General features: G+C 44.1%; 1 protein-coding gene across 1 annotated transcript in view; it reads left to right on the top strand.

The window, feature by feature from the left end:
* Positions 1 to 24,663, top strand: part of PAK5 (p21 (RAC1) activated kinase 5) — a 245,165-nt gene extending 220,502 nt beyond the window's left edge. Inside the window, exons 6-11 of the mRNA XM_032461833.1 lie at positions 4,645 to 5,133; positions 6,361 to 6,494; positions 10,875 to 11,001; positions 19,834 to 19,959; positions 21,545 to 21,679; positions 24,150 to 24,663. Of these exons, the coding sequence (XP_032317724.1) occupies positions 4,645 to 5,133; positions 6,361 to 6,494; positions 10,875 to 11,001; positions 19,834 to 19,959; positions 21,545 to 21,679; positions 24,150 to 24,305 (1,167 nt within the window). The 3' untranslated portion in view covers positions 24,306 to 24,663. The remainder of the gene's footprint in view (positions 1 to 4,644; positions 5,134 to 6,360; positions 6,495 to 10,874; positions 11,002 to 19,833; positions 19,960 to 21,544; positions 21,680 to 24,149) is intronic.
* Positions 24,664 to 25,084: the final 421 nt, after the last annotated feature.

Genomic DNA, 25,084 nt, shown 5'->3' on the forward strand with positions numbered 1-25,084 from the left:
TATATACATATGATCATCTCATCTTGCTGTGGTGATTATTCCCTTTTTGTATATTTTGAGCTGATTTCTCTAAGCCAGGACTGGTAAAACACATACACACAGAGTTTTTCTTCCATCTCCCTCCCCCAGGCATTGTCATCCATCATTTTCTGGCCCAGTTCTTGCATTTGACTCCAGGCTGCTCAGACACCTGGGCCCCCAATGAAACTCCCGAACCAGGCTTTAGCTCAGTCACTGTCACTCCACTGAGCACCTTACCATTGAAGGATATCTCAGAAGGTATCCAGGATCCAAGTTCTAAGTGACATTGTTTGGATTTGAATCCCAGCTCCATTTCTTAGATGCTTTGAGACCTTTGCATGACCTACCTAAACCCATGGGGCACCTTAGTTTCCTTGTCTGTGAAATGGAACAATGGTGGGGCCTTATCTCATTGTGTAACTTGAGATTTAAAGGTGGCCACATACATGAAGTGCTTAGGACAGTCCCTGACACGTGGAAAACACTCAGCAAATGTCCTTCTTAATATCTGTGTGAGTTACGCCTGCAGGATAGGTATCTAACAGCACTTGGTTAATGGAAAGGGCCCGATTTTGGCTCCCAGTAAGGCACCCCTGCATTTTACCAAAGAGAGTGTCCAGCCTTGATTATATATACTGGGGAGGTGCTAGCTAGTGGTGGAGATACCAAGGCAGGGAAGAAAGCGGTCCCATGATGCCAGTGTGCCCAGCAGCTGGGACATGGACACTCTCTCACTGGGAGCGAAAGCCTGACTTGAACAGAAGAACTGGGGTTGTGTTATCTTCTCAGAGGGTTGGGGCTATTTGCTTGGGGGCAGTCTCACTTCCTAGAGCCTCAGTTTTGTCAACAATACAGAGGGATTAATTGCCCGCTGAAAAATCATGAGGCCAGTGATACTCACCATCATGGAACCCTTGTGTCATCAAGACCCAACTGAGGGCCACGCTTCAGCGACATGGTGGCCTGAACTGGGTCACTCATGCAGTTGGCCCTCACAAAGTCAGCTGTTGTCCACCGTCTTCTCTCGGAACTGACCAGACCCTGCAGGGAGGACCACGTGGTCTCTCAATGGAGCCAAACAGTCAATTGTCCTTTGACCGATACACCTCAAGTCGGGTTCCAAAAATTGTCTCCTGTGATAGTGTTTGCTCCCCATCTGTTCCTTTTTTAAGAGTCTGCACCTCTTACCAGCAACCACTAAAGACAATAGCACCGTTTTGTCTCCAAGACCTGATTTCAAAGATGTTTCGCTCCCAGTGAATAGCTCCGCCTTCTGTCTGATTGAATGTCGTCCCACTGGTGCAGACAAGCGTCCTTTTCTTGATGCCACATGTCAGCTGATGAGGAAGAGCAGTGGCCCAATGCGCTTCCTATAGGATACAGCCTTTTGATTCTTAATATTTCTTCAGAGATCAGTTATACATGCTGGTGGGGAATGAATTCAACCTTACTTACAGTACAAAGGGCAAGTCCTCCCAGGAAGACACTAGGAGATGATGGCACGTGATGGCCCCCAGGACACACTTTCAGAAGTCTGACTTGTGACCAGCCTGGGCTTGGCTAATCTCGAGCTTAATTTAAGGAAGAATCCAGTTGTTTAATTTACACTGACGTTCGTCTCTCCCCAGCCCTGAACACACACACACACACACACACACACATACACACACACACTTCCTTATGTGGGGCACAAATCCAGGGCCTCACACAAAAACCATTTGATTTCAAATATAGCATTTAATTATAACACAGTGTTCAATATATTATCATTAAAGACACTTTGATTGTTTTGAAGATTAACGGATAAGAGTATATAAGCCACTGGTACACTGTGCCTATTCAAAAAATGCTCACTAGTTTTATTACCATCGTAGTTACTATCTATTATTTTCTTTTACATTCCCACTGCTGTGCTGAGCACTTCATATGATAAGAACACCACCTAGAATGTATCAGCAGAGTGTATTGAACCATCCCTGTTCAAATCCTTTGAATTGTATTCAATCCTTTGGAGTCACATCCTTTCGTGATGAAGGAGGTAGATGATATTATTATTATTATTATTATTATTATTATTATTATTATTATTACTACTACTACTACTACTACTACTACTACTCCCATTTTACAGATGAGAAAATTGAGGCACGGGGAGTTTAAATAATTTGCCCAAGGTCACACGATTTGTAAATGGCAGGAAAAGGTTTTGAGTCCAGAGTTTTTTCTTGAACACTGGGCTGCCGTAGGATGCCCCAGATGAGTCTCGTAAAAGCCTGTGATGGAGATATAGGACCCTCATTTTACAGATGAAGAAACTGAAGTTCAGAGAGGCTGAATGATTTGACTAAAGTCATCAGAAGCAAAATTCACCCCTAGGTATGTTCCTCAAGTATGTTCTCTCTGCTCTGCAAGCAGGCCAGGGCCCTGGCTTGGCGGTACCCTGGCCCCTGCGGGCTGGTGCGAGGCTGTCTGAGTGGTGGACTCACCTGAGTAGAGTGTGCTGTTCTCCAGGCCGGGAAGGGCTGCCTTGCTGGCTGTGCATCTGGAGCCAATGGGCAGTGCATTGCTGAGAATGGTACCGTGGCAGCAATTTTAAGGAGTCCGTGGTGTGCAGGTCTTGCTCTCGGACTTGTGGGAGAGGCGTCTATTCATGCTATGTGAGGGGCCGGAGCTTCAGACTCCTGCCTTCTGCCAGCTGACCACCATGTCGCCAGTTGCAGTGAGCAACATGCCCCATCCTACCTCGCTTCTCTGTGGCATTTGATGTGGTTCCTCACTCCTTCCTTCTTGAAATACCTTCCTTCCTTGGCTTCAGGACATCCTAGTCCCTTAATTTCTTCCCAACAGCACTAGCCACTCCTTCTCTGCTCCTTTTGACAAGATCCTCCTGCTCTTTCTGGTTTCTAAATGTTGGAGTCCTTGGACCTTCCCTTACATGTTCAATACCATGACTTTTAATTCCAGCTAAATACTGATGACTCTCAGCTTCATGTCCTAGGCTCAGCTCTCCCCTGGACTTGAGGCGTATCTAAGTCACCTACGTGGCCTCTCCATGTGAATGTTTAATAACTCTCTCAAACTGACCATGGCCCTGATGGAACTCGGGGTTTCCCCTTCTGTGTATTCATTATCTATTGCTGTGTAATAAATTATTCCCAAACTTAATGACTTGAAACAACATTAATTGCCTCATACGGTTTGTATAGGTTTCCATGTCTAGCTTAGCTGGGTGAGTCTGACCTTGAGTCTGTCATGAGGTTGCAGTTAAGATACCAGCCAGGGTTACATCATCGGAAGGCCTGACCAGGGCCAGACGATCACTTCCAAGATGCCACACTGTGGCTGTTGGAGGAGGGCCTCGGTTTCTGGCTACGTCTTGGCAAGGAGGACCTCTCTACAGGATTCTTGAGTGTCTTCAACATGTGGCAGCTGGAGAAAGCCAGAGTAAGTGATCCAAGAGGAGGGAGAGATGCCGCAATGTCTTTGTCGGCCTCAAAGGGCACTCACTGTCACTTACGCCATACTCTTTTGCTCACACATGTCAACCGGATACCGTGCAGGAGGACACTGTGCACGGACATTCATGCAGGAGGCAGGATCACTGGGAGCCACCCTTGAGGCTGATGCACAGCGCACAAGCCCGCTCCTTCCCCTGTGTTTCTCATATTGTTAAGTGGCCTGTTCCTCAGGTCAGTATCCTGGGATTCTTCTCTGATTCTTCTCCTTTATGTTCTAATCCAACTCATCAGCAAATCCTGTTAGCTCTCTCTTTAGACCCTACCCTGGATCACACCATTTCTCACCCCATCTACAGCATCCATCCTAATCTCTGCCCACACTGACTGCAGTAAGTTAACTGGCAATCCTGTTTCCACTCTTGCCACCAAAGCCTCTCCTCCAGGAGCCAGAGAGTCAAGATCAGGTCAGTCCTCTGTGCTTAGCAACCTTAGTGGCTCCCACCTTCCTCAGCAACAGCCAGCATCCTTGCCATGGTCTGCACGATCTGCCCTCTCCCCACAACATCACTGCTTCCCTGTCCTTCTTTCCAAACTGCCTCCCCTCCACTCCAGGAGAGCCTCCATGCTGTTCTTCAAGCCTGCATGTTTCTCAGGTTTCTTTTCCTCTTAAAGCCTTCTACTGATTGGATACAGCCCACACACATTTTGGAAGGTAACCTGTTCTACTCAAAGTCTACTGATTTAAATGTTAATCACATCAAAAAATTACCTTTACAGTAAGATCTAGACTGGTGTTCGACAAGGCAACTGGGTTCCTTGCCTAGCCAAGTTACACCTGAAATTAACCATCCTGCTCTATTGGCGTCTTCCTCTTTCCTATCTCACTTCATAACTCCCGGGATCACCTCCCACTCCTTGCATTCTAATGGTCTTAGAGTCTGCTTCTGGGGGTTTTAAGAGGGAAGGAGGAAGATAGAGACTAAATAGGGAGGTCAGAGGGCAGGTGAAGCCGGGAAGCAGGATATCCTGGGACCCCACGAGGTGAGCCCCACCCATGAGCAGGTTGTGCCACTGCACAAATGCTCTTCATTTGGACCGGCTGTGTAATGGCTGTGGTGTTCAGATGTAGCATGTGAATATTCTCCACCCATGTCTGTCTTCCCAGGTGGACTACGATCGAGCACAGATGGTCCTCAGCCCTCCACTGTCAGGTTCCGACACCTATCCCAGGGGCCCCGCCAAACTACCTCAAAGTCAAAGCAAAGCAGGCTATTCCTCAAGCAGCCAGTACCCATCTGGGTACCATAAAGCCACCCTGTACCACCACCCCTCCTTGCAGACCAGCTCGCAGTACATCTCCACAGCTTCTTACCTGAGCTCTCTCAGCATCTCATCCAGCACCTACCCACCACCCAGCTGGGGCTCCTCCTCAGACCAGCAGCCCTCCAGGGTGTCTCACGAACAGTTCCGGGCTGCCCTGCAGCTGGTGGTCAGTCCAGGAGATCCCAGGGAATACTTGGACAACTTTATCAAAATCGGGGAAGGGTCCACCGGTATTGTATGCATCGCCACCGAGAAACACACGGGGAAACAAGTCGCGGTGAAGAAAATGGACCTCCGAAAGCAACAGAGACGAGAGCTGCTTTTTAATGAGGTAGATGGTGTGTTCAGATCATCCTTTTGTTGCTGTGTAACATTAATTTCCCATTTCAGAAATTGCACGGGTACATTTTAGGACGTTAGAAAACTACTGAAAATACAAGAATAGCATTCCTTTTTCTCTGCACAGATGACTCTTTCTTTAGGAAGTACTTCCTGTGTGTCAGCCACCGAGCTAAGCATTGGTCTGGTTTGATTCTCACAAAAGCCTTAGACAGAAAGATGTTATCTCCATTTAGTAGCCAGGAAACCTAGACTCAGTTTACCCAACTAGCGCAGGGTCGGGCAGCAGGTTCATACAGTGGTAACAGTGCACTCAGCTGTGACTTCAAACCCTCTTCTTGTGGCTCATGTGAAGACACCAGGGGGTCCACGCATCTTCTGCTCCCACAGGTATTCATGTCTTTACCACGCTCCAAAACCAGCAAAGTGCGCTGGGTAATTGGGCTTCAGTTTCTTCCTGGTCCCCAGTTCCTGATTTCTGGATCATATTTCCAAATCACCGAACAGACAAGGCAGATATAATTATAGATAAACAGCCATATAATTTATTATTTATTATTTAACACTCATTCTGAAAGCGTTTCCAGAAGCAGCCATGGGGCAGCAAATCCTGGAAGCTCTCTCCCACCAGCAAACCCAAGTGGGCCTTTTTATGCCAACCTTGTAATGTTTTTACCTTCAAGACTTATCCTTTGTTTGCAGCCCAAACCTCTCACAGACTCAACCCAGACCTACCAAGAAGTTGAGTTGTCTCATGCGGCCCCAGCCCTAGTAACCTAGTAATTTACTTTGTCTGCTTGTGAGACTCGCTTACCTTGAGTTGGATTGGCCCTTTTGCCCAGTTAACCAACAGCAGACTATGGACAGACAGTGTGTTTTAAGGGCAACCCATGGGATATCTGATCATATCCCCCAGAACGGTCAACTAAACTCCCCCTTGTGAGTGCGAACCTTGCCATGGTTCTGCGCGTTTCACTCCTTATGTTCCACCAACCCAGCGTCTGGTTGACTTGCCATTTTCTCTGAATTTACTAACTTGATTCCCTCCCTCCCTACCATGCTACCCTGAATGCTGTCCCTTTGCCTGTAATTGACTTCTGAATAAATCCACCTCCCCCATCAGTAATCAGTTGAACTCCTGGCACAAATGTAGCCACAAGAAAACAAACTGCCAAATTTCACTGCCCCAAGTCAAGCAGTATCCTTCCATTTTGGCCAGGTTGTGATAATGCGGGATTATCACCATGACAACGTGGTCGACATGTACAACAGCTACCTTGTCAGTGATGAGCTCTGGGTGGTCATGGAATTTCTAGAAGGCGGTGCCTTGACAGACATCGTTACTCATACCAGGTACGTTTCTTTATTATCCAGACACATAATTCAAGGCGTTTATTATTCTCCTCCAGGGTGCAGCCTCAGTGACTATCTCTATGAACTCTTCGTAAATTGTAAGCAGTTTTATTTCAGAGCATGCCTGCCCTTTTTCTTGATATTTCAGACGTAATATTCTGCATTCTAATGAACATTCTAATCCTAGGTGCCTATTACAGTACCTTGTATGCAAAGTTCATTCATTCAATTCACATTCTCCCTGCCCTCTGGAAGTTCATGGATACGCATTGGTTTTAAGTCAGCAAGCTTCTGAGAATGGAGTTTTGGTGGCAGATCATAGAATTTCCCATTCCTACATAGATTTCTAAAACTGAGTTTCATTCTCCTGAGTTGCTATGCCATTGTTGTGAGTTGAAACCACCAAGGGTACCTGGGGAAGGAACGGGCAGGTGGGAAGATCAAAGTTTTATGTCATCGTAACAAACTACATAGGAGAAAGAAACCCTTCAATTCTGTTTTTAAATCTTCTTGCAAATAACAATGTTTAATTGCCACTGTTGCCTCAGCTACTTGCTTTCCTAATGTGTCAGTTGTGGTCATTTCATCAAGTGTTTATTGATTGCTTTTTATTTGCCAGGATTCTTCCTAAGAGCTGGGGATACAAAATATACAAATGAATAAAGTACAGACACATCCCCTCAAGGAAGTTACAGATTAGAAATAAATATTTTATAACACCTGTGAAGAATTAGAGAAGTATGTAAGTAGCCTAGAAGAATACCTGATGTCTCCATCAGGGAGAGTCAAGAAAGATTTTCAGTATACAGTGATGTCCAAATGGGTTTTGAGAGATGCATAGGAGTTTACCAGAAGGCAAGTGGGAAGAAAAGGGCATTGAAAGTAGATGAAAGAGTACATGCTAAGACAGTGCTTCTCTATTTTAATAACACATATGACCCATGGATGTTATTAAAATGCAGATCCTGATCCAGTAAGGAAGGACGTAAAACTCTGCATTCTAATGAGCTCCCAGGTGACTCCAGTGCTGTTAGTTCACGGACCATACTTGGAAAAACGAGGTTGAAAGGAACAGACATAAAAATCACATTACATTCGGGAAACTTTAAATTTGCTCTTGCTGGTAAATAAAATGCCAAAGAATTGAGAGGATTGTCATTAAGGAGAGGCATTGGATATTAGCTGATGTCACTGAAATGGCATCCAAATCAAAAGTAAATCCAGAAGAGCAACAATAGGGGGAAAGCAAGCTAGCAAGAAAGCGCTTGGAGCCCCTGTGAGGGATAGAAGATGCTCCTGGGTCTCCACTAAAATGAAGCAGTGTTTCAGTCGTGACTGCCTACAGGTCTGAGTCTGCAGTGGACCACTTAAAAACAAAAGGATCTGAGGGGAGACATGGAGCACTTATCACCAACATTTCAGCTGGCAGATTCCTGTTGGTACAGCCATAGGGCACAACCACCCAAAATACATATAGATCATCTCAAATTGTAGCAACAAATGTACTGAGAAGACCTAAGAATAAGCCAAATGTGACTTACCTATAAAACAATTAATTAAATTTGTCCAAGGGAGGGACTTTTTTCTTGGCTTGGGGAGCTTCAGACAGTTACTTGTCTTTCTGGAGCTCACCCTTTGTCAAGATTCTTTTCAATGCTTAATTTCCATCTATCAGATCCAGTTAAGAGCTGGCCTCTCTGGAATCCATCGTGTTTTTTAATTCTCTCCATCTAGTTTTGTCAACTAATTTCCCCTTGAAAGCAGAGTAGCTCTAGAGAGCAAGAAGAAACTGTATGTCAAGGAACACCATGAATATTCAGAATTTGAAATCCTTAAGCTGGACATTGAGAGTCCCCTAAAATAGATAGTCAATAAGTACTTTTATTGAATGATTGCTTGATTGGCTGATAAAACCCTCTTGCCACTCAAAGTGTGGTCTGGGGACCAGCAGCATCAACATTACCCAGGGGCTAGTTAGACATGCAGCATCTCAAGCTCCACCCAGATGAACTGAAATAATCCACACTCTCACCAGATGCTCAGGTGTTTCTTATGTGACTGAAGTTTTAGCCCTACCCAGCATCTTGTTAAATTACATCCTACTGATTTCCAGGAAACAGGTAGTTCTAGAGGGAAAGGAAAACACCAAGCACTGTCAGGCTCTTTGTACACTAACTCTGTAAGGTCAGTGTTGATGTGTCTGTCTGTCAAGCGGTGAAGCTACGGCCCAGAGGTGAAAAGCACCTTTCTCAAGATTGCATGTTTAATAACTGACAGAGGCAGGATTTGATTTGGAGTTGACTCCAGAACTGAAGCACCTTTACCCCCATCCAGGCTCCTCCCTGTTGAAGCAGGAAAGCATCAGTCTTCCTACAGAGGGCCCTGTACCTTTCAAAGCCACTGAATTAAAAATCAGTAGACTTTGCCACATAGCCCAGCTAGAGGTGATCTTTCAGTCACTCATGGGGGCTCTGAGTCAATTAATTTTTGTTATAGGTGACCTATAAAGAATCTTTATGCCTGCTTCAAATAACTCAAATCTCATAGAATCCAAGAAAAATGCATTTTGTTCAAAGTGGTGATTCTTGGTCCTGAATTAATTTTTTTATTGAAATATAGTCAGTTACCAATGTTGTGTTAATTTCTGGTGCATATCAGCACTGTTTAAAACAGTGAAGACATGGAAGCAACCTAAATGTCCATCAACAGATGACTGGATAAAGAAGTTATGGTATATATATATATATATACATATATACCATATACATATATACAATGGAATGCACACATATACATATATGCAATGGAATACTACTCAGTCCTGAATTAATTTTAAGGTGTAATTGAGCTTGTCCCCGCAGCTAATGCTCTAAACCTCTGAGGCGTGTGCTTGGGGCAGCTGTGAAAATTGTCATCTGAAAATGATCCAGCACAATGACCAGCCCGCTCACCACAAAACCAAGAACACAGAAGATACAGGTTTCCACTCTCTTTCAGACAAGAACATTGCTTCTCACTTGCCTTCCTATGAGATAAGTTTATTGCAGTAGGAATCCTCCTCAGGAGAAGGGCATGTTTCTTCACACTCATCCACTTTGTACCTTCAACAGTCTCCTAGTTGCTTATCTCCTGGGAATTTACTTTGAACCCTCGTTTTGCTCAGTCAGGGTTTGCTGGCATCAACAAGACTGAAACACAGATTCAAGGCCGTCTATTTACTTGTCCTGACGAGCTAAGCGTTACCTGGGATTACTTGCTGAGTCAGTCGTTAAATTTGGGCTCTGACCAGTGACGCCCGTATGCCTCCTGACCGTGTCCCGATAGCTTATGTGAGACGGTCTTTCACATTTGCTATCTGATTTGGGCCTCGCGAGATCTCTGAGAGAGGGAGGAGGTTTTACACTTGGGTGAGTTAGGCAGCTGCCGGAATGGGTCGTCTTGAGGACACTGAGCAGCCCCGGCTGTCTGTTTCTTCTCACCTGGGTTCCTCCACGGTGTTTCCATCCTTTTGAGTTACAATGGCTGCATGATGCAATAGGGAAGTGGGAAAGTGTGGGTTCTGAACTCAAAGAAAGGTGGGACTTGAATCATGATCTGGTCACTTTCTTACTGTATAACCTTGGACAGATCATCTGACCTCAATCTTCTCTAAAACCAGAAATACCGTCTTTAGAGGGTGCAGCCCATGATGAAACGTGGGAGCACACATCCAGGGTGGTGCTTGTCTTTCTCATCCCCATGGTCTGTTTATGAGAGAATCACCCATTCATGCTGAGTTTTTAGTAACTAACTAGGTTCCTTCTTGACAGAGGGACCTGGAGGAACAGAAGCCTCCAGCTCCTGGAGGAGGGCGAGGGAGGGCTGGTGAGAGGCCGGGCAAGTCCCAGAGGGCAATCTGAGAGATCCAGAGACCACTTTGCCTGAGCCCAGCCTTAAAGAGCATGGTAGCTGTGCCTATTTCCAGGATGACGAAAAAGAGACCCAAGGAAGTTAAAGGACTTCCTCAAGGTCACCTAGCTGCCACCTGGAACCTTGGCTCTATTCAGTGTGTTCTCTCTGTAGGACCCTGGAGTTTTGCCAATACTGATGAATTACCTATAAGAATCCAAGGAAATGCATTTGCACTCATGGCCCAAAAGCCAGCCAAAGGGGGTCTCTTTCCTTTGGCTTTCATTTGGCCCCTATCATTCCCAGTGCCAGGCTTACTTTTGGATTCTGGGAATCAGATTGCAGAGACTTCCTTTTCCTCACCTGCAGATTTTTCAGACATGGGCTGGGGAGCTTGGACTGGTTCACTGGAACCCAAGGAGGCACCTCTCTTGATCATTTCAAAAATGTCTTAAACCTGACCTAGCTCCTTAAATGTTATTTCCTTTCTAGAATGAATGAAGAACAGATAGCTACCGTCTGTCTGTCGGTTCTGAGAGCACTCTCCTACCTTCATGACCAAGGAGTGATTCACAGGGACATAAAGAGTGACTCCATCCTACTGACAAGTGATGGCCGGGTAAGACTTTCACGTTGGCCCCTCCACGGTTTACCGCTGACACGCCATCTGTCATGAGTATCATCTTCCTAAGGACTCTTTCTCATAATTCTAATTTTCCTTACTCACAAGTCACCCACTGCACTTCCCAGAAGGCTTACAGAAAGGAAATGACCATCCTTTATGTCATCCTGTTAGTCAGAATGTTCTGTGAACTAAGTGTGATGGATAATTTTCTGACTTAACAATAAGGGTAGGGAGTAATAGAAAGTATGGAAATTTCTTTTCCTTCATTTTTCTGCCACGTTCTTATTTTGGTTGGTGGCGAGAAAATGCCACACCTTTTCTATTTGTGTGACTGTGCGTGTCTGCAGTGTCTCTCAGAGTCCCTGCAGGAAACAGGTGACAAACTCCAGTGGGTAATTCGAAGAGAGTTTAATAAAGGTGTGGGCAGATGCAGAAAAGTCATAAGGATCTGTCATGAGGATGAAGGCAGTTCTCTAGAATGGAGCACTGCTCTTATCACCCCATGCCTGAAGAGGTGAGGTGCAGAGCTAGTTACTCACATCTGGAAATAGAGATTGATGTGTGAAGAGGGCTTCCTGCAGGAGCTCTGATTTTCAGTGGAATCTGGACCACAGTGAACCTGCAGGATTGGAGCCTGGCCAATAAATTCCCCAATCTCACTCTGCTCCGTCCATCCAATCTCCTATTGGTGCTCCCCATTGGCTGAGTCCAGTCAGAAGCCATAGGGGCAGTCAACACAGGATGGCCTCCCAGGGTTCAGAGAAGGGAGAATAGATCTGGAAGGACAAATGGAAGATAGCCGTCACACTAGCATCTCTCTGAGCCAATATTTCTGCCTTTCTCATTATTGTAACCTACTCCAGAGATTCACTTGAAACTCATCGGCCACACCAAGGTATAAAAGAACATAGAATACAGCAGCCAAGGAAAGAATGAATTGAAATTCCCGGGAAAGCTCAGTTAGATGGAAGAGTTTTGAAGCATAGGTTTTCCGCTACTTAGTCCTTTTAACCTACCTGAAACTCTCACCAGATATAATAGCCCTGGCATGAATGGAGCTAGCCATTCCTTTAATGCACCTGTCATTTATAACCAAGCATCCTCAGATGCTTGTGTCATGTGAACCTTGTGTCACATCAGAATTTGCCCAGGAATGGTCAGAGGGCAGCCAGAAGAAATCACCCAAGTACTTTGACTTTTATTCTTTTGTTTTAAAAAGATTGTCAATTTTATTGTGGAAAATTCAGCAACTTCAGAAAAGTATATAGGATAAAATGAAGATCACCCCTAATCCCATTTCCCATATTTCCATGAATATATGTATACTTTGTGTGTGTATGTGTGTGTGTGCGTAAAATTTACCCATTTGGTATATGTTTAATGGGCAGTTTTAAGTACTGCTTTTTGCATTGCTCTCGCTGAATTCTTTAAAATGGTACAGGAGTATGTATCAGTCAGTTTTTGCTATGTAACAAACCACTCAATACTTAGCGACTTTAAACCAGAACCATTTATTTGCTCACACTTCTGTGAGTCGGCATCTGCACTGACCTCAGCTGGGACAGCTCAGCTGAGCTCACTCTTACATTTGCAGTCAGCCTGGGGTTGATGACCTCACTCATTTGTCTGGCAGTTGACTGGCTCTCAACAGAGGCAGTGGAAGTAACCGGGCAGGGTGTCCCTTACCTCCCAGCTGACTACCCCAGGCTTATTCACTCAGTACCTGTGGCAAGGTTCCCAAGAGCAGCAAGAAAGGCAAGCCATAACAAGCACTCTCAAACCCTCTGCTTATATCTTGTTTGCTAATATCCCTTTGGTCAAGGTAAGTCACAGGGTCAAGCCTAGATGCAGGGGGTGGGGAAGTAGACACCACTGCCTCTTGATGGGAGAAAATGCAAAGTCACAGCCAAAGGGATGTGGATACAGAGAGGGGAGGACTGTGTGGCCATTTTGCACAATCTCCCATTGAGCTGGGGCACTCTAAGAAAAGGAATAGAACCCTCCCCTGGCCTGACTCAGGAAAGCACCAGGGCGAGAGGTCCCGTGACCTCAGAACACAATTTGCAGAGCATTGAACTGGTCCACAAATTGGCTCTGGGGACTGGAGCATATGGAAAAAAAAAAGGCAATTAGAGCAGGTTCAGCCACGCTCTCTTCCCTTGTTTCTGGAGACTGACAGTGTAGGCGTCTTTCCTTTCCGTGTAGGTGCTGTGAGTCCACATTAGATGTCAAAATCAGACGTGAGATGAAGATGATTCATTATTGAATCAGCTCACTCTAAGATCTCCCCTCCCCCCAATATATGAATGGCAATTAGATCATTCAGTGTCATTCTCGAGGGCAGAATCTCCATTTTAAACTTTTCTCGCATGTCCACGCATCTAAAAAAACCCACAGGGACTTGCACTTCATCAGTGCTCTCAGTCTGACGGACTTGCTCACTCATTCATCCAGGAAATATTAGCTAAATGTCTGTGCTGTGCCAGGGCAGTGCTAGGATCTAAGAATGAACCAAGCGAAATCACCCCTTTCATTCAGCTTATGTGGGGCATGGGGTGTGATAATAAACAGAAGAATAGTGGGGAGGGTGTAGCTCAGTGGTAGAGTGCGTGCCCAGCACACACAAGGTCCTGGGTTCAAGCTCCAGTGCCCCCATTAAAGATAAATAAATAAGTAAAAACCTAATTACCTCCTACCTCCCTTAGTTGAAAATAAATAAATAAAAGCCTTTTAAAAAAGCAGATGAATATACAGAAAAAATCACCACCAGACAGGTGTGATAAGTGCTCAATTTTCTATAATTAATTGATTTTAAGCAGAGTAAGGAGGGTGGTGGGTCTGTAGAGGGCAGTCAGAGAAGGCCCCTGCCTTGGTGACAGCAGACACGTGAGGGGGCGGATCCTGTGGCCGTCAGGGATGAGAGTGGTGCCGGGAGAGAGAACACAGCCATGTTGAATGAAGCCTGGCTCCTGGCCTTGTTGGCCAGTGTGAGCTCACCCACATTTCAGAACAAGGCACCATGTTGACTCCAGTTTCTACAGAGAAAAGAAAGTTTTGTTTGTTTGCTTGTTTTAAGAAAGAAAGCAGAACTGGAGTGTAGCTACTCCAAGAAAAGGCTGAGAGTATAGCTTATACTAATCTGTTAGAGCTTTTATAGCATGTTATAGTGCAGAAGACATTTTCATTTATTTATTGTCATTATAACAAATCACCCCAATGCTTAGAGTCTTAAGTCAAAAGTCATTTTACATTTTCACATAGCTCTGAGAGCTGGCCAGGCTCAGCTGGCCAGTGCTGCTCTGATTTGTTAGATGATGCTTCTAGACGTCTTCCTCACTCACATGTCAGGTCCTTTGTTCTGGCTGGTGGCTGGATGCTCAGCTGGCCCTGTCCACCAGAGCACCTGCCATGTGGCCTCTCCACGTGGCCTTCCTCACAGCATGGAGGCTGGATTCCCAGACTGAGTGTCCCAAAGAAACAGAGTGGAAGGATATGGCATTTTTATGACCTAGCCTCAAAGTCACAGTGTCACTTCCACCATAATCACAGGCCTTCCAGATTCAGGAGGAAGGAACGGAAAACCCGCCTCAGTGGGAGGCGAGCTGAGTCACGTGGTAAGAAGAGCTTATGGGCTGGACAGTGTTACTGTTGGCATTTTTGGAAACTATTGTCTGTCACACAAGGTGTGCTGGGTTATCCTCCTGTTGGGAGATGTTCAGCATCATTAGCCCTTAGAGAAATGCAAATTAAAACCATGAGATATCACTACAGACCTGTAAGAATGTCTAAAACAAAAAATAGTGATAGCAACACTTATCTACACACTGCTGTTGGCAGGGGTGTAAAATGCTAGACCCCCTTTGAAAAATGGTTAGGCAGTTCCTTTCAAAACTAAAAATGGACTTACCATGTGCCCAGCAATCACACTCTTAGGCCTATATTCCAGAGAAATGGAAACTTATTTCCACACATAAACTTGCACACAAATTTATAGCAGTTTTATTCATCATAGCCCCAAACTTGAAAACACCCAAATGTCCTTCAGAGGGTGAATGGTTAAATAACCTATGATGTGTCAATACCACCCAGACGGAAAAAATGAATGAGTGACACAAGTGATACATTGAATGACTTGGATGAACCTCAAGGAAATTATGCTGAGTGAAAAAAAGCCAATCCCCAAAGGATATACACTGCATAATTGCATTTATGTAACATTTATGAAATAACGTAATTACAGAGATGTTCAGCAAATTAGTGGTTGCTGGGGCTAGAGACTGGGAGTGTGTGGCCATACAGAGGAAGCACCGTCATTTTACAGTGACGGTACAGTTGGGTACCTTGATTTTTGATGGTGGTTGTACAAGAGTACAGTGTGATAAAATTGCAGAGTAGACAAACACACACACACACACACACACACACACACAAACTACATACCCAAACAAGTTCATGTGTAACTAATAAAATCTGAATAAGCTCTATGAACTGTACCAACATCAATTTCTTGGTGTTGATACTGTGCGATTTTGTATAAGATGCTAACGTTAGGGAGGACTGGATGTGCCTTTCTTTGCAGCCTCCTATAAACCTATAATTATTTCAAAATAAAAAAGTTTTAAAGGCAGGGAATTGCTCAGGTTTAAAAGGATAAGTCCCTTCTGGCCTCTTCAGAGACTACAAGGGATATTAGTTGCTATCAACTGAATATAAATCATTCACTATTTGTTCATAGCAGAAATAATATCTAGTGAGACTAATTTACGTTAAGCAAGGGGAATGTGGTATTTGGAGTTTGAAAGGGAAAATAAATAGCCTGTCCTAGAGTGGTTGCAAGAATTACGTGAAGTAATTGGCATAAAACTGTAAGTAAACCACGTACAAAGTAGATGCTCAGAGAGAAGGCAGTCCCCCAGCCCTTGCAATTAAGGGTTGAGTATATTCATCCATAATCTTTCCTTGGTCTGGGACCTGCATCTGAAAGATGATACTTAGGGACCACTAGATAGCGAGTGATTAACTTTATCAAATTCATTGGCTAGAGGGGAACTCAAACCCATGACCGCTTAAACCCAATGCACCTACTGAAAAGGGATATTTACAAATGATCTTTATGGTGTTTCCTTTTACTATAAATTGGTTGCCACACTTTAAGAATTAGGCAATTTCACATAAAAGTTCAGATACCTGTCTCCCTTGAAAAAAATCCAAGTATCGGACAACACTGTGCCTAAATTCACACAGGGCAATAATGGAGGTGGTGTAAGGAGGGTGAATAGCACTACAGTGCAAATGTTGTTGGTGTCCCACCCACTTCTTCAGGAGGCTTCCCCATTTTACTATCTCCACCTCCAAATGCCACCACCTGCAACTCTTTGCTTGGGGACTTTCTCTGACCCCTGTTGCCTGCAACCTCAGTACAAAGCGGAGTAGAAATTTCAGGAAATTAATATCCATGATACCCAGAAGCAACATTGAAAAAGTGATGGGATTTGGTGTATAAATACCCCAGCTCTCTCACCCTTGGTTGGAATAGCTCTGAGGCACACCTACACAGTCTCCCAGATGTCCTCAGCAGGATTAAGCTCTAGTTTCCACAGTGAGAATTTACTTGGTGATTAACCCTTGACTGACTGCCTTTCCTTTCCTGTTGTACTTACCGATTTCACTGCTAATGTTTCCTTATCCCCTCAGTAAATGACTTACACTGAATCCTTTTCTCAACATTTGCTTCTGGGGGAAGGGAGCCCAAACTGATACAGTGCCCAGAAACAATGAATGAGTGTGTGCCCTTTCTCCCACAGAATTTGAAGTGAGGGTTAAAGGATAAGGAAGGGGCCCTAGACTGGCAAGCAGAGCCTTGGGGTGTTCCACATCCTCTTTACTGGGCCCCTGACAATCAACTGGAAGTCAGTATCTCTTTACTAAGGTCATGTGCCTCTAGTTTCCCATTGTCCCCATCTGCACGTCTAATGCATTGGTCCTAATTTTCCTATCTCTCTTAAGCACTTGAGTTTTGTTGGCTCTCAAATTACTAGACTTCTACAGTTAGAAGAAGACCTAAAGATTATCTCCAAAAAGCTCTTCATGAATAAACAGAGACTTGGGCATGTTAAATAGCTTGCTTAAATTCATTCCTGTAGAGAATTCATTGCTTTGGAGAGAATTCCTTTCTCCTCAAATAAGATAGACCCTGAGATACACCCAAACTCCCCCTCCACAGAGGTTACTTTTTCTAACTCAGGGAGCACAGCATGAGAAGTCAGGGGACCCAGGGTTCAGTCTCCCTCTAATACCACTGTACAGCCTTAGCAAGTTCTCTGCAGTCTGTCAAATGGCAGAGGGGCTGGCGAGGCTCTACGCTGATCCAGCTCAGCCACTATGATACCTTCCCTCTCCTCTTGGGTTTGGCTGCTGAAGAAGTGGGTCTTCAACTGGAAGCACCGTCATCGGTCTGGTCCCTTCTATTACATCTATTTCTTTGGCCCTGGGTCACTGTTCTTCTTAACACAGAACATCAAAACCCCTGGAGACTTGGGCAAAAACAGATTCCTAGACCCCACCCTCAGAGATTCTAATTCAGTCAGGCTGGGTACATCTCTGACAAGTTCCCGTGGGATGCTGATGCTACACACTTGAGTACCATTGGCTTATAGTGAGTGCCCAGGAACCAAGCATGAAAGCATCCATCTTTCTGCCATAGCAAAAACCCGCAGCAGACGCAAGAATTCTTTAGAACGTAGGCAATTTACAAAATGAGAGTCTGACATTCTATTTTACACTTGTAGCTGTCTTGTGGGTAGACTCTCTTTGGCTCCCCCTCTTGCATGTTTTTGTGGGGCCCCCGATTCCTAGCCAGGATGCATTAAGATGGGTAAGATCTCAAGTTTAAGTAGCAGCTTTGTCTGAGCTCTAAGCTCTAGTTCCTTGTCTGGCCCCTTTGGAATCAACTACATCACCTCCTCTTAGGGGACGGGCAACGTGCCCCCTTCAGTTCTCTTAGCCTGACTGCCTTAGCGAGACAAAGGCGGTTTTCTAAGTACCCGCGTTGTACAATCCTATCTACAATAAAGCTCAGTGTGAAGTCTGTGTGGTTTCCTTTTAAGAACTGCCTACCATGCTTTATTATACTCATTCCTTGAGTTCTCATTATCTACTTGCAAATTTATTTGGAGGAATGTTGCGTGCAATTATGTTCTTTTAGAAAATTGTCTCTTTTATGTACTTGGATGAGTGAAAAAAATCATGCCGAAGCACTTAAACTCCTATAGCAGAAGAACAAGCGTAGCTGCCGAGTGTCGAGTTTCAATTTCTCATCTTACATTTTGTCAGGGAGATAATTATTAGTCTGTCAGGTTTGGGATCTTTCTTTCTTTTTCTTTCTTTTTTTTTTTTTTTTTAATGCCTGGAAAAGGAAAGCCACACTAGAGATACTGAAATTAAAACTGCCAATACCAAAATGCTGATCACCTCCTTAATCATCCAGGTTTCTTAACTTTACAGGCAAACAAAATACATTGGCAAAACTGTTCCTCCTCTACTATCTGTGTGGTAAGCTTGCACATTTACTCACACTCGAGCTTTGGAAATTACCATACACACACAATTACAGTTTCTCTGTTTCTTAAAACTAACCTAGACTTCTTCACAAAACTCCACTGAATAGAATTTATTTAAGTCTATTTTTATTCAATTAAATGTAGTCTGCTTCTACTTCAATAATTTAAACATTGTCTATCAGAGTTCAACCACATTATTACCTTTAAAATCTCAGTCTGTCAGATTTGGCCACAATCTACTCTTCCTCCCCACCTCCCACCCCTGTCTCCCTCCGGAGGGAGACTAGGAGAGTAGGAGACAATGTGGGTTATGGGACCTCGGGGTGAAAGAGATGGGATCCATCTTCCTGTTTCTTGCTGGCCCCTGCCTTGGCGTGATGGCTTCGTCTGCTTCCTGGACCACTGAGCACTAACAGGTCACCTGGAATACATACACTGACAGGGTCCCTAAGGGTACAGTATGTTCTTAAAGAGTACTCTTAAAAGCTGTGTGCAAGAGTTTTCAGGGAGTTTTTCTTTCTGGTGACATCTAAGATAAATAACATATATATATAGGTATATACACATTGTATAATTAAGATGACCACCTTAAACCCTGGTAACCAAGTGCTAACACCCAGTTTCTAAGCCCATATTTCCACTTGCATTGATGTTTACTTTGGCAACCTCAGTTGTCCTGGAGCAAAGGAGGAAAACCAAAAAAAAGGGAGCTGGTACTTAAAGTGGTATCTCAGCATTCTTTATAAATGGGGTCTTTCAATAATTCAGACATAGAAATGAGGTTGGTTGTTTGAATCATCTCATGGTACTTAGAAAGCTAAACGTGTTCAGTGCAAAAGAAAAACAAGAAAACAAAAACCCTAAACTGCAGCAGTTTGTACAAAACTTGCATTGAGAATACCAGTTGACTTACACTAAAGCATCATCTCTCACGCAAAATTAAAGTAGTAGGTTGGAATTGTAATGAATTTGTTGTTTTGCATGTCTCGTAAATTTTTGCTTTCTGGAGTTAAACGTTTGCAAGTCAACCCTGGTGGAGCCACAAGAGGGTTTTTTTGTTGTTTGTTTTTTGGTTTTTTTTTGTTTTTTTTTTCATTAAAATGGATTGTGTCTTTCCAGTAAAAGGGTCTGTTAGCTCCTCCTGCAGTATTTCTAAGGCCTGTTAATAATGAAGCGATTTTGTTTTGAATTTGAAACTCTTTCTATGTTTCTACATCTGGAGCCAGGATTCTTCAATGTTAGTTTGTTGTATCCCTTTCCTTTTCAGATAAAGTTGTCTGACTTTGGTTTCTGTGCTCAAGTTTCCAAAGAGGTGCCGAAGAGGAAATCACTGGTTGGCACACCCTACTGGATGGCACCTGAGGTGATTTCTAGGCTGCCTTATGGGACAGAGGTAAGGGGGTGACAGTCATCGGGAGTGGCAGGACCCAGGCAAGCTCGGGGATACAGTGGTTCCGAGATAATTAATGACCACAGGAGATCAGGGTGATGACTTTCAACTCCACATTTCACTGGACTTGTCACCAAGCAGTTTGTGGCAGAAGGGAGACTGGCCACCACGGAGGCTGTTGCCACAGCATTGATCCAGGAGTGTTTACTGAGGTCCTCAGCGGACATTGGAGCAGAATCACTCTGACTCACATCTCTCCCTCAGTGCCAGGTGCACACAAAACAAGGCGATGCGGCCAGGGACGCACAGATGAGCAGGTGTGATGATTTAGAGGATGGAGGGTCAGAGAAAGCTCCACAAGATTGGGGTTAATATTTGGATCAGAAAGAATGTTTTCCCACAGGCAAAATCATCTGCGAGTACCGTAACACATTTTAAGATATGGCACATGTTTTGTTTCCTCTGGAAAGAAAACTGTCGCTCATCATCTGTTAAGGGACAAGGTTTGGATACATAAGCAGAGGAGGGCTTTCTAGGGAGGGAATAGCGTGGGCAGAAGCTCTGAGGCTCACAAGACCACACACACGCACGCACACATACACACACACACACACGGAGGCAAGGGTTGGTTTTGCCTGGGCACACAATGTTTCCACACATCATGGTGCAGAAGGCAATTCTAAGAGAGGAAAAGGCATGGACCAATGAGCAAAGGACAGTGGCAGAGTTAAGGCGGACTCTGCTCTCTTTCCCATGTTTGCTTGCCCTTGGGTGAACACTCAATTGGTTTATCTCGCTGTGGTCCCGAGAGCATAAATTCTCAGTGAAGGTCACTGCGCAGGTGATGGCAGGAATGCAGCTGACTGATAAGAAGGGTAATGAGGCTGTAAAAGGGATGCAACTGTACCAGAGAATTTATAGCCCAGCTCCGGCTCCACCTTGTCCTGACTTCCCATTCTTTACCCAGAAAGGAGGGCTTGTCATCTCCCCCTTTCCTTTTCTCCATTCCCGGAACATGGTTTTATATAGCAGGATTTTGTGCAGGCTGCTTCAAAGTGATAACACACAAAGGAAAGAACCCCAAAGGCGGGGGCAAAGAACTGTTCTTAAAAATCAAATTAATGAAAGAATCAGGATCTATTGTGTAGTGCAGTGTAGCTCTTTGCGGTTTGTTGTGAATGTGTCAAAAATCTTTTCTTATTTTTTTAATGGTTTAATGCAACTACTTCTCTGTCCAAAACATAAAACTTTGGATGGTTTTCTCATCTGCCCTGATAGACCGTGAACCACCTGAGTTACCAGAGTTAAAAAAAAAAAAAAAAGAAGTTCCAAACTTCAGAGTATTAAAACATTCACTGTATCTCATTGTCGGAATCTTCATTGAAGTTGCCTTTAAAAAGCAAGCACAGGCCATTAGCAAACACTGGGTCACTCAACAATTTAGCTGTAAATCTGAATTGTCAATTTTGAGAGGTTACAAATATCACATTAATTTACAGATAAGTATGAATCTTTGGGGTTCCCTGGACACAGCCAACGTTTCGGGACATTCTCCTTGCCTGAGATAATCAGTGGGTTGTCCTAACAGGTGGACATCTGGTCCCTCGGGATCATGGTGATAGAGATGATTGATGGCGAGCCCCCCTACTTCAACGAGCCTCCCCTCCAGGCCATGCGGCGGATCCGGGACAGCTTACCTCCAAGAGTGAAGGACCTGCACAAGGTGAGAAGCAGCAGCCACTGCTGAAGTTCAAAATCGTTCTTCAAGTGTAGTTTTAAAGATTGACCTCTCCCAGGAGTGGATCCTGGCTCACAGGCATGGACTTTGGAATATGAGTCACTTGGATTCCAATCTCTGTTCCCTCCTCTTGTTCATTCACTGGGTACGTGAATCAGCCTCTCAGTCTCTGAAGTTCATCTGTAAAATGGGGTCACCCAGCTCCTCTCTGTAGGGTCGGCTAGAGGAGTAGATCGGTGCTCCACTCACCCCACTTCATCCAGAGCCCATTGCTTGCCCAAACTGCCAGGACATCGCAGCACAAGACCCCAGATTTCCTGACTCTCATAGAGGTTTTATTCTAGTTGGGGAGGCAGATAATAAACTACAGACAAATGGATGGATAAAAAAATTTCAGAGAGTGGCACATGCTACGAAGTGAATAAAACAGGGTTAGAAAAAAAAAAAAACAGTGTTGGAGCATGTGCGAGAGGGGACTGGGAGCTACCTCTGGTTGAGGAACAAAGGACGCTCTTTCTGGGGAGGGATCTATGTGGCCTGGAGCCTGATGGGAAAGAAGGAGCAAAGCAGGCAGAGATCTGCGGGGAAAACGTCTCAGGCAGAGGCAGGAGCAGTGCGAAGACCCGCAGCCTGAGTGAGGTGAGCAAGTGGAAAGGCTGAAGGAGGGGGTAGGCAGGGGCCAGATCATGCAGGGCAACAAGGAACATGGTTAAGGGACCAAGTAGGGTCTTTCCTTGCCAAGGATTGCCAGGTAGGGCCAAGCTCAGCAAAAATGATGCTCGGTCGAAGAACCACCACTGTGGGGCCCACCCCTGGGGGCCAAGCTTGCTGAGATGTGCCATATAAACTATAAACACTGACCCCACACACCTCCCCTCCCATCCGCCTCCTGACAGTAAGAGGGGGGGTGAGGCTGCCCTTGGGGAGATGGGGGAATAATTTGTAATTGTAGCATCTCCTCTTCCCTCACCCCTAAACCTTAGGGCAGAACCCCAGTAGAATCACTCAGATAGGCTGTGTGGACTTGCAAACAAAAGGGGGAGACTGCTTGAATTGAACAGGAGGTTGAAACTTTTACTGCACTGGACTCAGTTTAAACAATTAAAAGTGGCTAAAATAGCCATGGTATCAAATAGTCAAATAGTTCTCACACCCAACACACACGAGTGTGATGTTCTTCAAAGTCATGGACAAAAGCTGATCTCATCCTAACGGTCAAAAACAGGAACATAGGAAATAAACTTATGGGTACCAAGGGGGAGGGGCGGAGGGATAAGTTGGGAGTTTGAGATTCGTAGATATTGACATATATATATAAAATAGATAAAAACCAAGTTCCTACTGTATAGCACAGGAATCTATATTCAATACCTTATAATGGTCTATAATGAAAAAAAATGAGAAGGAATATATATATATATCTGAATCACTCTGTTGTGCACCAAAAATTAACACAACATTGTAAATCGACTATACTTGAATTAAAAAAAAAAAAACAAAACCCAAACTAGAAACCATCCAAGACTATTTTTCAAATGGATAAATACTATGTGGTATAATTCAGCAGCGAATACTACACAGAATTGAAAATGCGATAACTTTTGCCACACATTTCAAGGGTGAATCTCACAGACACATTGTTGAGTGGAAGAATGCAGACAGAAAGGGGTTGAAAGCATATGATTCCATTTCTATAAAGAACAAAATCAGGTAAAGTTAATTTATGTTCTTAGAAGTCGGGATAGTGGTGAGCCTTTGTAGGGAGGTGGGTATTGACCAGAAGAGGGCCCTAGATAGGCTCCTGAAGATGGAAATATTCTCTATTTTGATAGGGGCGGGAGTAAATACGTGTTTAAGAAAACTACTATAGTGCACCAGAAACTAACACAACGTTATAAATCAACTGTACTTCAATTAAAAAAGAAAAAAATTAAAACTAGTGTAAAATGTACTCTTAATATTTATGCATGTGAACATATGTAAGCTATACTTCAAAAAGTAAATTATGAGAAATTAACTACAGAAGTCTGTTTCTCTTCAAGAAAAGGATTCCACAAAGCCCAGATGGCTGCAGTTGTTAGAAAAGTAAAACTCACTCTGTATTTGTACCACGCTACATCAAACACATGTGATCAGCGCCTACACACAGTAGGCGCTTCATAATAGCTGCTACTGTCACTATTATTACCGTTATCACTTTATTTACTAAATAGTCACTCTTTGTTGTACCGTCATTTACTCCTATACTTCAGACTTGAAGAAGGTGAGGACATCACGTGCTAAGAAAGGCAATATTTGCTTTTGCTTCCGTAACATCTTTCTCCTCAAGCTGGCTTTCTAGAGTTTGATGTTGTGGATAGAATGACTTTCCTGGGAATTTGCAGGGAAAGCATTTTAGGGGAACTGAGTGGGGTTTCTATGTTAGTCCTCAGGGTGGTATCTTGTGTCTTCACAGGTTTCTTCAGTGCTCCGGGGGTTCCTAGACCTGATGCTGGTGAGGGAACCCTCTCAAAGAGCCACAGCCCAGGAGCTCCTCGGGCATCCATTCCTGAAGTTGGCAGGTCCACCATCTTGCATTGTTCCCCTCATGAGACAATACAGGCATCACTGAGCAGAGGTTCACACAGGTGACGAAGCTAGATGAGGACATGAGAATAATTCAGAGAGCGTGCAAAAGGCCTGTGTATTCCAGACCAGCTGACCAGTGGGACCGCGTGATGACCGGCAGGGTTCAGCAGACTAGGGCATCTTCTTGTGTCTTAAACAGGCATCTCTCCACTGACAGCTGGCATGGTCATCTGGAACATGGGTTTAACAAGTCATTATTATATTTTTTAGCCCTTCATCCAGCAAATCAGAAGGACTCAGTACAAACTCCGTTACGATATATCCTAGCCACATGCAGGGTAACGCGTAGGATTTTCTATATTGAAAGAATACTTTTCTGGCAAAAAAAAAAAAAAAGAAAGGAAAACAAAAAGCACTTTTTCTTAATGGTAGCAGTGTAATGTATTTTGCAATGAATTTGTAATTTTTCTGTATGATAGTTTTGATAATTTATAGTACTTTGATGTCACGTAGCCATTGTATCAGTTGAAGTACAACTTGTTTACTAGCAAGAGTTTGAACAAAGTCTTTCCTACTTTTTTATCCCTTTCAGAGAACCAACGATTCTTTAGGAACTTTGAATACCGAATGACTCTCAATCACCGTCAGCTTTAGTAGAATATCTTTCTTATCTTAACAAGTGTCTTATGTGATGGAAGAAGACTTAAGAGTGATGGTGATGGTGATGGTGGTGCACATTTCATTTATCCAACCAAAAATAGTAAAATAAAATTTGAGCCACAGTATACCACCAAAACTACTTCTTGGGATAAAGCTAAATAT

The sequence above is a fragment of the Camelus ferus genome, chromosome 19 (assembly GCF_009834535.1).
Source record: "Camelus ferus isolate YT-003-E chromosome 19, BCGSAC_Cfer_1.0, whole genome shotgun sequence".
In the NCBI taxonomy this organism is placed as follows: domain Eukaryota; kingdom Metazoa; phylum Chordata; class Mammalia; order Artiodactyla; family Camelidae; genus Camelus; species Camelus ferus.